The sequence below is a fragment of the Micromesistius poutassou genome, assembly GCF_964030765.1.
Source record: "Micromesistius poutassou genome assembly, chromosome: 5".
Classification (NCBI taxonomy): domain Eukaryota; kingdom Metazoa; phylum Chordata; class Actinopteri; order Gadiformes; family Gadidae; genus Micromesistius; species Micromesistius poutassou.
In genome coordinates this window covers 22,012,720-22,025,731 of record NC_140275.1, presented here as the reverse complement: position 1 = coordinate 22,025,731, position 13,012 = coordinate 22,012,720, and the positions used below count along the sequence as shown (strand labels likewise).

The window sequence follows — 13,012 nt, the reverse complement described above, 5'->3', positions numbered from 1 at the left end:
CTCTCACTTTGATTTTGTCTTCATTTCTCCCAAGTACATTAAAACTGACCCACCTTACTTTGTACCCTACATTCTTTGTAGGCCTACCCTACATTAAAAAGAGCTATGGAAAACAGACTGCCAAATAAGAATATCCACCACTAGCGGTTTGCTTGGGGCCATAAATATACAGAATAGGTATATATATATATATATATATATATATATATATATATATATATATATAGAATAGTTTTCCACAAATTACATTGACCTGAATTTCAAGAGGCCTTTCCCCATATTGAGTGATGCCTGCCAACCATTGAATTATCAATCCTAATCACTGTGCCTAATGAGTTGGGACAGCTGACGTGACTTCATGATTGTTCATGATGGAGGCTGTTGGCATCAGGAGTATATGTCGTAATAGCAACGCTAGTGAGCTAGAGAAACATGAATTGAGATTAGGCCATACCATGCTTACAATTTAAATACCTAAATTCATGATTTGCTTCATTATTGATTATTCACATAATGCTATTTCACTTCAATACGTGTTTGCCAAATAATGCAGTTGCATGTGATTTGTATGAGCCTGTATCCAAATGACTTTTATCTTTGACAATCTGCTATGTGTGAGATATCCTAGGCCTATTGTGAAATAAAAGATCCTAGCAATAATGTGCATTTTTCATAATTGTTTATATAATTTGTCATAAAGATTTGGATTTTTCATAATCTACAACTCCAAGTTGGTGTGTGTTGAATTTCTTGTTTGGGTCGCGAGTACAATCTCCCTCTCCTGCTCGCAACAGAGGAACCGAGATGTCACACACACACACACACACACACACACACACCTGGAACCCAGTAGGTTGGAGTGGTTGTTTTCTCAGCTTAAGAGGTGGTTGTTTTTGGTCCATGGCCATATCCGAGCTGGATCTGGATCAGCAGACAGAACAACTTCAAGGGTCTGGGGTCAGTGACGGGTCTGATGTCTGCTCCACTCTGACTGTGGACTATCATACTTTTCTATGGTCAAGGATTTGCTCATGATAGAATCTTGATTTTCATTTGTGTGAGTGTGTGCTTCCGCCGTGTCACCGTGTGTATGGGATTTTTCTCTCATCTCTCGTCTTAATATAACTGGTCTTTAATTAAATCTCTCTCTCAGATTCTTCAACCCACTGACCAACAAGTACTCAAGATTTTATAAATGTTCATATAATAGGAATTAAAAGCTCAAACCGTAACTTAACATGTAATCCATACAGAAACTGGATTTGAAGCTAGTTTTCTCTCTCTCTCTCTCTCTCTCTCTCTCTCTCTCTCTCTCTCTCTCTCTCTCTCTCTCTCTCTCTCTCATCTCTCTCTCTCTCTCTCTCTCTCTCTCTCTCTCTCTCTCTCTCTCTCTCTCTCTCTCTTCTCTCTCTCTCTCTCTCTCTCTCTCTCTCTCTCTCTCTCTCTCTCTCTCTCTCTCTCTCTCTCTCATATATAGAATAGGCTGGTCACACAAATGAACTTGACATCACATGCAAACAAGAGCTACCAATCACATGGGAACTAAAGTAAAGCAAACCAAACCAAAGACACAAAGTCATGGATAGGCTAAAGTCCACCAGAAGACATCAATGATTAAACTTTACGGCGGCCCTAAAAAGGTTTTTGTGGTGGGTGGGAGGGGTGGTCCTCTTATGGCGCAGGACCATCCCATTAGCTTGACAACCAAGTTGGGACCCATCTGAAGAGGCTGTAGGTTGAAGAAGGTCCTGCTCCAGAGACAGTTGGGACCTGCGGAGGCTGTAGGTTGGAGAATCTCCTGCTCCAGAGACAGTTGGGGACCAGGGAGGAGGCTGTAGGTTGGAGAAGGTCCTGCTCCAGAGACAATTGGGACCTGCGGAGGCTGTTGGTTGGAGAATCTCCTGCTCCAGAGACAGTTGGGGACCAGGGAGAAGGCTGTAGGTTGGAGAAGGTCCTGCTCTAGAGACAGTTGGGGACCAGGGAGGAGGCTGTAGGTTGGAGAATCTCCTGCTCCAGAGACAGTTGGGGACCAGGGAGAAGGCTGTAGGTTGGAGAAGGTCCTGCTCTAGAGACAGTTGGGGACCAGGGAGGAGGCTGTAGGTTGGAGAAGGTCCTGCTCTAGAGACAGTTGGGGACCAGGGAGGAGGCTGTAGGTTGGAGAAGGTTCTGCTCCAGAGACAGTTGGGGACCAGGGAGAAGCATGCTGAAGAAGGTCCTGCTGGGCTCTCTGGGCGGGGCAGCGGTGCTGACCGTGGGCATCCTGCTGGGTCATTACGCCATAGACAAGGGCAGCCCGGCACCCAGCTGGCTGCCAGATGTGTCCCGGGACCTGGACGAGAGTTTGGTCCAGGATTTTATGGACGCGGTGGACAACAAGAAGATTGAGGGGTTTCTCAGGTGAGGTTGCTGTGGGGAGGCGTCTGGTGGTGGTAGAGGGTTAGGGTCAGGGTCAGGGTTAGGTCTCCTAGGGTTGTGGAGGAGACCAGCCCCATCTTACCTTTATCTTTATTCTACAGGTGTGAGAGCGATTTGGGTTTTCAAGAATGAATTCATTACAAATACATACTATGTAGGTGTAAGAATTGTTTTTATTGGTTTACTTAACTGGGTTCTCGACTACAGAAAATATAAAAAATAAAAAGCACATCTATTTTCTCAATTCATAGTTTATTTATTCATTTATTTAGTTGATAGGGACAATGCTCATTGATTGACAAACAAGTTTCTTGCTGTAAATAAGCCAGAGTTAGCTGCAGATGCCAATTTCCATCTGTTGTCCCTAGCCAGATCTCAAAAGGCAACCAGCCTGACACTAAAACCTGCACTTTGTAACTTGTGTGCTGCGGCTATGTTCTCCATTTAAAAAATATCTGAACCAGAACGTCTCTCGAGGACACTACACGCCCATCCACCAGTCAATCCCTCCAGGGAATAGGGCTCTATAACTGTTATAACGCTTGTATTCTGGGCCACTTCTGACTGACTCCCCCCCCCCCCCCCCCCCCCACCACAGAGACCTGACCAAGGTTCCCCACATGGCGACCACGGCCGGGGACGAGGCCACAGTCCAGTACATGCTGAAGCACTGGAACGACCCAGAGAGTGGCTTGGACCAAGCCTGGACAGAAAAGTACTTGGTCTACCTCTCCTTCCCTGACCCAAAGAAACCCAACAAGGTCACCGTAGGTCAGTCACCCTACCAACCTATCTTCAAGGTCCAATCGGAGAATTAGGCTGCTCTAACAGGACCATACTAGATTCTATTCGACCCTTTGTGTTACTTTTAATGATAGCTGCATACTAAGACCAACTCTATCCTGTGATAACACCAGACACATTGCTAACAATGGCGCCCTTCGCACAAATGAGTTCCTGTACGCATTGATGGACCCCTGCTGGGCTAAAAGGTAGCGACTTATTCATCGCCGTGTGTTCCAGCGGAGGACTGCAGGAACGTTACAGCTGTCCTGGGCTGACAGACAGCGTGACAGTGAATAACTAGTGCGTTTGTTGCAGTGGCCCCCGACACGACTGTACTGCACACAGCCAGAGAGCGAGAGAAGAGCTACGGCCCGGACCAAGACGACCCGGAGGTGGTGCAGCCATACGCTGCCTACTCTCCAGCGGGAACCCCACAGGTACACCCTAGCATCCCTAGCCTAGCATCGCTAGCCTAGCATCCCTAGCCTAGCATCCCAAGCCTAGCATCCCTAAACTAGCATCCCTACCCTAGCATCCCTACCCTAGCATCCCTAGCCTAGCATCCCTAGCCTAGCATCCCTACCCTAGCATCCCTAGCCTAGCATCCCTAGCCTAGCATCGCTAGCCTAGCATCGCTAGCCTAGCATCCCCAGCCTAGCATCCCTACCCTTCGCATCCCTACCCTAGCATCGCTAGCCTAGCATCCCAAGCCTAGCATCCCAAGCCTAGCATCCCTAAACTAGCATCCCTACCCTAGCATCCCTACCCTAGCATCCCTAGCCTAGCATCCCTAGCCTAGCATCCCTACCCTAGCATCCCTAGCCTAGCATCCCTAGCCTAGCATCGCTAGCCTAGCATCCCCAGCCTAGCATCCCTACCCTAGCATCCCTAGCCTAGCATCCCTACCCTAGCATCCCAAGCCTAGCATCCCTACCCTAGCATCCCTAGCCTAGCATCCCTAACCTAGCATCCCAAGCCTAGCATCGCTAGCCTAGCATCCCTAGCCTAGCATCCCCAGCCTAGCATCCCTAACCTAGCATCCCTACCCTAGCATCCCTAGCCTAGCATCCCTACCCTAGCATCCCTAGCCTAGCATCCCTAGCCTAGCATCCCAAGCCTAGCATCCCCAGCCTAGCATCCCCAACCTAGCATCCCTAGCCTAGCATCCCCAGCCTAGCATCCCTAACCTAGCATCCCTAACCGAGTCTTCTTCAGGATCCCAACCATGTAGTCTTAACCCACACTGGAAGGTAGGGAGAAATCATCAAAGTGAGCATAGCGAGTTAATTCTAGAAATCATTATCGGCATGATCACGTTACTATATTGAGTCAACATAGTATTTTACGAGTTTTTACGCAACCCCTCATATAAAGTTATTGTTTTGGTTCAGTTCTGGTTCTGTTCAGAACATTCAGAACATTCATGTTCAAGCCCTGGGGTTGACCTAATAACTTGTAATCAAAGCGTTGTTTCAATGCAGTTCAAAGACAACATACCTGAGACAGATTCTCTATGCTGGTTGCTATAGAAACGACATAGGCATGAGTCAGCATGTTGAGTTTGGCCTATTAGACAGATTTTCTTTTTGAGTTTGGTACAATCAGGATGATTGTAAAATGTCTTTCATGTGAACATGAAAGCCCATAACTACCAAGGTTACGAGAAACTCAAAGATAAGAACAGAGCTTACTTATAGCTAACTGCACCTGCATGCCTTTCTTCTGTGCCACTACGTCATCAAACTCTTCACAGAGGAAGCTATTTAATTATAGGGAATATGCAATCATGAATTGTGATCATTAATGATAGAAACCATACATAAGTTATTGTATTTATCTTTACATAATGTACTTGAATGTCTGCTGGTGTAATGAATGCTTATACCATTGTACAATCAATAAGTGTTTGTTAACCTTATGGGACCTGATCCAGATAGAGATAGGCGATCAATGCCCTCAAAGCATTCTTGTCACCAGGTGAAACAAGTATTATCAGATTATGGTATCTGATCACATGCAGTCCTAGCACACAAAGTGTCTGGGATGAAGGGAAGATATGCAAGAACAATTGAAGCCATGCAGATTACAGGTCCTTATATGAGCTATATCATAAAGTATATCATATCATAAAGCATTGGATAAACTGATGGCCAATGATATGGACTGCCAGTAGGGTATTTGATCCACCTAAGCTCAGGAATGATAAATGACGATAAATGTTATCGTTCAGATGTTCAAGGTTTACATGAGATAAGTCCTTTGTTTTAAAAGGTATCTTTATCTTTGATCATACACCGTTATTATTCTCAATCAATTCAATGATTGACAACAATAATACTACCATGAATGCCCCTTTTATCCAGGGTTCTCAACCTGTGGGGCTAAGGTACACCCCGACCCCAAAAGGGAATTCAGGGCACAGCTCCTTACAGTTGTAGAGAATGATTATGAACAATGCACATAAACACATTGACACTAGCTATCTTATGAACATTAACGTTCTGATGCAACATTTCACACACAGCAGAATGTCATTAAAATCACAGGGGAAAAAGCCTCATAAAAATCTGTCAGGCAAGTCATTATTGGATAAAGGTCAATGTTAAAACCACCACCTTGCATTATGTGGATAATTATTCATTCATGATGCATCTCGTAAATAGTAATGATATGTCAACTACTGCCAACGTGTTTCAGCAGCTCACCACTGAAGGAGGAAAATGTACTATTTAGTTCAAACTAATCTCCCAGCATGCCGAGCGGACCTCAAGGCAGCTGGGACCTGCTACTCATATTGCATGCCTGTGTGTGTGTGTGTGTGTGTGTGTGTGTGTGTGTGTGTGTGTGTGTGTGTGTGTGTGTGTGTGTGTGTGTGTGTGTGTGTGTGTGTGTGTGTGTGTGTGTGTGTGTGTGTTCAGGGTAAGCTCGTGTATGCCAACCAGGGCAAGCCGAGTGACTACATGCTGTTAAACAAGACGCTGGACCTCAGAGGAACCATCGCCATCACCCGATATGGTGGAGCCGGGCGGGCAGACAAAGTGAGCAGTGGTTGACAGTGCTGGTGCTTAACAGCCCACTGGTGGGGCTTTGGTTATCGGTTGGATCAGTGGCTCATGACCCAGTGAAACACTCTGATTAACAAGATGTTCTGTAGTGTTTTAGTCCAGTGGATATACAGCGAGTGTTGGAGTTAACACGTGACCCTTCATGGCTGTTAGGGTTATGGATTAAATATGTGCATGATGTATTGATGTGCATTGTCTGCTCCCATTCTCACCTCTGGAAATCTTCACGTAGTTGCTTGAAATGTGTGTAATAGTACGATTCTGGTTACACTTTACTGTAATGTCTTGTTTAAGTGTAATTACAGAAGTAATTACTGTGTAATAAGCACGAGTAACAACGGTAACAACATGTAATTACATTATGGAACAGCATATAACTACACACAAACACAAGGGCCAAGGCTGCACCGTTGCGATATTACATATTAAGTACATGGTGTTACAGGTTGTTCCATTTCTTATTACGTGTGCTATTACACAAAAAAGGGTAACACTGTCATTCAGTGAAGTCCAATGATGTGTTTCCCTCCTCATCCAGGCCATCAACGCGGCCCCTTACGGGGTGGCGGGCGTGCTCGTGTACACAGACCCCCTGGACATCAACGATGGCCTCATGTCGGACGCCAACGAGACGTACCCCCACTCCTGGTACATGCCCCCCTCCGGCGTGGAGAGAGGCTCCTTCACCACAGACTACGGAGACTTGCTAACACCGTACCTAGCCGCTAAAGGTAACGCCGTACCTAGCCGCTAAAGGTAACGCCGTACCTAGCCGCTAAAGGTAACGCCGTACCTAGCCGCTAAAGGTAACGCCGTACCTAGCCGCTAAAGGTAACGCCGTACCTAGCCGCTAAAGGTAACGCCGTACCTAGCCGCTAAAGGTAACGCCGTACCTAGCCGCTAAAGGTAACGCCGTACCTAGCCGCTAATCGTGTAATTCTCGGCAACATCAAGTGAGTGAGTTTCTACCAAGAATTCACGTTCACAACATTGTCTTTCTTTGTTCAAATGGCTTCAATTCCCGGACCCATGATGTCGATGGTCCAAGCAGTCGCTCTTATATTAGAAAGTAGCCGAGCGTGACAGTTCCCCATTAAAGGGTTAGTGTTTGAATTGAGCTTGCCCTAGTCATTGTAGGGTTTGGACTCAATAGCTTGCTTCATGTTAACATTAAATCTGTAATAATCCACAGTTTTTTTCTGTGCAGAGGGTACTTACAGAATACCAGTTGAGAACCTTTCTGGGATTCCACCCATTCCAATTCAACCAATTGGATTTGAGGATGCGTATGTGTTGATCAGGTAACAGTTCACTGGCATTTCAATTGGTATGACCTAACACCCCATACACGATTGGCTGGAGATGAATCTGCCTCTGCCTCTGATTGGTTAACACAGTCAATTAGGAGGAGAATCCGCTCCAGACAACTGGCAGGGAGGGTTCAATTGCACCTACAACTACGGTGGTCCGGGATTCAAACCAGCGTCTAAATTCAGCAACAGGTATTATGTCACCCACTCCCCGTCATTCACATGATTCTCGAAGGTACTAAATAATGTTGTTGTTGTTTTTTTTTACAAAAAACGAATCCACAATATAAAAATATGTCCAATCGTTATTCGAAAACCCCCACCATTTACCAAACAGTTCATAATCCAAACACAGACTTGAATACAAACAAATATGGTATATTTAGACAAACTCTGGTATCTCCCGAACCATCTCTGGGTTTCAGTGACGTGAAGCTGGAGGTCTTCAACTTTGCCGAGCTGAGGAACTCTTCCAACGTGATGGGGATGATCCGTGGCAGTGTGGAGCCAGGTGAGGCAGGCCCTACCCCCGCCACAGGGCAGCCTTCCTACAGGGACCTCTGTTAGCCTGCGCCCATGCGCACTACCGCTGTTAATGACAGTGTGTGTGTGAACGTGCACATGCGTGCGTCTTGTGTGCGTACAGACAGGTACGTGATCTACGGGAACCACAGGGACAGCTGGGTCCACGGGGCGATTGACCCCAGCAGCGGGACGTCGGTGATGCTGGAGGTGACCCGGGTCCTGGGCCACCTGCTGAAACAGGGTACAGTACCCCCACACTAGGGCTCCCTGGGGGATTCACTGAGGATCCACCGGGTCGGAATGGGTCCTCTTGTTTCCTTAATAGTGAAAAAGGTCACCGTTTTGTGGGGTTGTCCGAACTTTGAGTGCAAAAATCTAGTTCCCTGTATGTAGTGCACTACTTGTATAGCCGTAATGCACCGTACAAAGCGGTGTACGACTTATTTCCACGCTGTATTCCACAATGCACAGCGGATGAGGTTTTCATCAGCTTCTTCCAATTCATCCGGTGCCATGTCTCACATGTGTTGGCTTTTTTGTGTGACCAGTACACCGATCGATTTCTGACGCATGATGAGTGCCAGAATTCCCCTTATTTCCACGCCTTAACTTTTTCTGTAAATAGTTCCCTATTCGCTATGTGTTCACTGTGTAGGGAATGAGGGAACCAATGGACAACTTGACAAATGACAAAGTGAAGCCTGGGGAGGGACTGCAGTGAGGGCTGCTGTAGGGTCACGGTGTCGTGTGCTCCAGGCAGGTGGAGACCCCGGAGGTCCATTATCTTTGGAAGCTGGGGGGCTGAGGAGTTTGGCCTGATCGGTTCTGCAGAGTACACCGAGGTCAGTCTCACCACACCACACCATCCCTGTAGCTCCTTTTAATGGAATTGTGTTGGATTGATTTGATACGGCAGATACTGTTAAGAACTTATAACAAAATACATTATTTTCATATTTGATCTTCAATATTTAACAAATTTTGTATATTTAGCTTAGTATCTTCTAAGCCACAATTTCAGTTTTTTGCTGATTAATGGTTTTACTATGATACTAGGAAATAAATGTAAAACAATCTCTTGCAGGTGTCGAGTGAATGCAACATTTTTATATGCTTATTAACCCCTGGAACAAATTGGTAAAATAATCAATCCCTGTATTAATATGGTCCATCCTGAGAGATGAGCCAGATTTGAACAGATGGGATGGATAGCTGGGACCTATGTACTGATACAGACATCCTCTTCTGTGCACCACAGCAATACTACACCAAACTGAGTGAGCGCACTGTGGCTTACATCAACGTCGACATAGCTGTATTCGGTAACTACTCCCTCTCCTTTGGGGTCTGGTCTGGTCAGGAATTAAACAATTATTATGAAAATTGGGTATTTTCTGCCAAGCATTTTTCTAATAAATAGTTCTGAGCGGAAACTCTTTTATCACTGCGATAATGATTTAAACATGTAAAAAAAACAAATGATTAGTCTAATGTATATTTCAACAATAAAGGAGAGCCTCTGAATGGCTCGTAGATCTGATATCCTCAGTGTGATGTGTAGTGGTAATAGACTCACACAGATCCTCTGTTTAGCCAACGCCACTCTCAGAGCCTCAGGCATGCCCTCGGTCCAGAACCTCATCTTCACAGCCGCCAAGCAGGCAAGTTCAACCAACAAACACAGATTAATCACCATTAACACCATGGGACTCTGGAAAACTCTTTCTTTACATTGCTTTAGGAATACATAAGACATTGTTTACTTTAGGAATACACTATTGGCTTATAAGGAAATCTACTGTTCCTAACCCTAACCCTAATACCTAAATCTGTCTTTATTTGTTTAGGTTAAGGCACCTGGACTTGAATCCACGTCAGTTTATGACAACTGGCTCCGATACTCCAACAGAACCAGCCCGGTGTATGGAACCGTTCCTAGGTATGGACTCACCAAGCCATTTTGTAACTATGCTTTGATTGTCATATTAATATGTGTTACTTGTGGTTTAGCTTCCACAGCAGTTTATATATTTACTGTTTACTAGCTCAGTTCACACTGGTTAGTCCTTTGGTTCTGGTGATGGTTGATTATGTTTAGTAGCTCAGTTCTCACTGGTTAGTCCTTTGGTCCTGGTGATGGTTGATTATGTTTAGTAGCTCAGTTCACACTGGTTAGTCCTTTGGTCCTGGTGATGGTTGATTATGTTTAGTAGCTCAGTTCACACTGGTTAGTCCTGAGGTTCTGGTGATGGTAGATTATGTTTGACAGGGTCGGGTACCTGAGTGGAGCAGGCAGTGATTATGCTGCCTTTGTCCATTACCTCGGCATCACCTCCATGGACTTCTCCTACACCTACGACCGGGTAAGACCAAAACACAGCATGAAACGCCATTCAGCCTGTCAGCTCGTCTGTCTCGTGCTGCACTTCTACATAGACGGGAAGAAAGCACAAAGCAAGGCAAGACTGGCAACATACGACAACTGGCAGGGTCCAAGAAAGGGTGATCAAAATACAGAAACTCACAGAGAAGGCTTGATTGAGAAGGTGTGAAAAACAATGCATGCACTCACACACTCACACAGACAGGTGATCGCACGCGAGTGTGGAACTCAGGAACCAAGCATTGCCTCGATAAGACCAGCCATCGGCATTAACATTATGCCATGAAAATGGGTTTCTTCTACAGACAAAAACCAAGGCCCGGATATACCCAGCCTACCACACCGCGTACGACACCTTTGACTACGCTTCTCGCTACATAGATCCTGGTGAGTCCTCACACGCCCACATCACACACAACCATACACACCAGAACACCAATAACAAAGGCATCAAAACAGTTCATTATTTTAGCTAATAAACTGTAATTGATTCCAAATGGATCTTCTATCTCTTATGTAACACTAGGAGAGAGTGCGTGTGGCTCACTCTTTTTTTGTCTCCAGGATTCACCAGTCACCAAGCGGTTGCCAGGACGGCGGGGAACGTCCTGCTGCGATTGGCCGACAGCCTGCTGCTGCCGCTCAACGCCAGTGACTACGCGGAGACCCTGGAGTCGTACCTGGCCACGGCCCTGGAGCTGCACCAGGGCTCTGCGGGCCCGCCCGCCGTATCTAATGGTGGGTGGGCTCAGAGGAGGGCTGAGAGGGGGTCACGGACCGTAGAGGGACCCCGCTGTACCCCAACACAACACGCCAGTTAACTCGTCCTTAACCTCGTCCCCGGAGGGGGAATGATGACAACGTGACAAGAACACCTGAGACATGGAGACGCTTTGGTTTTTTTGGACTGAGAATTGAAGTAGTAAAAATGTAGATTAATGTACACAAATAAATGTAAAAATGACAAAAGACAGTAGAACAGGAATGAGTAATGGTCAGGATAGGACTGAGTTAGTCAGACTACTTTCCGGAACTGGTTCCATTGAGCCAGACCGTTACTATTTAACCCATCTTTATTAGTAGAGTCCTGAACGAGTTAACCTGATGGAATGCCATCATTTCTCATTTCTTCAGCGCTCAACTTTTTGAAATCAGCGGTGGTTCGGTTCCGCTCGGCAGCGACAGAACTCGACCTATTCATCAAAAGTTCTGACCTGGCCAACGAGATGTAGGAGAAATACATAAAGACGTATTCACTCGCACACACATATGCACACAATTTAAAACGCACTGGAGCAACCTAAATGGATCCAAAAATATATATACATAAAACATAGAAAATATTACAAATCGCTTCTTCTTTAGTCCCCTGAAGGTCCGTCGAATCAACGACCAGCTGATGCTCCTGGACCGCGCCTTCCTGGACCCCCAAGCCTTCCCTGAGAAGTATGGCTTCAGGTGAGACCACGGCTCACACAGGCCTCCCTGGTACTGAAACCACAACCTCACACTGGTCCAACGCTCTTTGTAATGAAACCCTAAATCGAACAACAGTTCAGCAAGAAACGCATCCCTAATAGCAGGGCATATATAACGTCTGGTACCCAATCACAGGGTGTTGCGATGATTAAAACCCTGATTAATGTGCATTATATTCTTCTTTAGTGAACAGTAAATGAAGTCCCGGCTATGTTTCTGACCTGGCGATGCTGCCGCTGCATTATGTCTCCCGCCGTGGTCTCCAGGCATGTGATCTGGGCCTCCAGTAGCTCTGGGAACGCTACCTTCCCTGGTTTCGCAGACGCCTTCGCCAGGGCCTCGTCGTCAGGGCTGGAGGGAGACTGGTTCAGAGCGCACCATCAGATATCAATCCTGATCCAGGCCATCGAGGGCGCCGCCCACACCCTGATGGAGGTCATCTAATAACAATATATATGTACAATAATATGTATATATATAATATATATTTAAAAGAGAGAGAGAGAAAGAGAAAGAAAGAGAGAGAGAGAAACAGAATAACAGGCACGTCAGGCTATTTGTGTGTTCTTGCTGCCCTCAGGTGAAAAAAAACAACTAAAGGTTAAAGGTAAACGCTGAAGTTGGTTCTTCAGCAACTTTTGGAAAACAGAACTTGTCTTTCAGTATCAATGTACACTGTCAACCTCTCCTAACCTTTACAAATAGAGGGGTTTTAACTTCAATTCAAACAGAACACGATTTGATCAGACCATGAGATGACCAACACAAAAGGCACTTTTGTTATTTTAAACTAGGTGGCAACTAAACCACAAATGTGGTCCAGTGGATGTGTACCTTTAAATGGAAGGGGGAACAAACCGAGCACTCAAGAACAAGTTGTACACACCTTTCACTTTCCCTCTCAACACACACACACACACACACACACTTTAAGATCACTTTTGTGAAATAAGATATGGTTAATTCCCCAAAATGTTGTCGTATTCCCTAAGAAAAATGGGAATATACTGTCATTGAAAATAAATGAACCTAAAATTGTGACATGTGTC

The 13,012-nt window shown here is 45.7% G+C and overlaps 1 protein-coding gene across 1 annotated transcript; it reads left to right on the top strand.

Moving 5' to 3' along the window:
* Positions 1-1,893: 1,893 nt before the first annotated feature.
* On the top strand, positions 1,894-13,004 carry naaladl1 (N-acetylated alpha-linked acidic dipeptidase like 1). The gene is made up of 19 exons (XM_084467779.1): positions 1,894-2,397; positions 3,014-3,186; positions 3,517-3,638; positions 6,120-6,239; positions 6,805-6,997; positions 7,474-7,567; positions 7,664-7,768; positions 8,002-8,087; positions 8,223-8,342; positions 8,858-8,943; positions 9,360-9,423; positions 9,695-9,762; positions 9,949-10,040; positions 10,371-10,464; positions 10,790-10,871; positions 11,049-11,222; positions 11,619-11,712; positions 11,850-11,942; positions 12,230-13,004. The coding sequence occupies exons 1-19, from the start codon at positions 2,201-2,203 to the stop codon at positions 12,405-12,407; spliced, it is 2,235 nt and encodes a 744-aa protein (XP_084323905.1). The 5' UTR covers positions 1,894-2,200; the 3' UTR covers positions 12,408-13,004.
* The last annotated feature ends 8 nt before the right edge of the window (positions 13,005-13,012 follow it).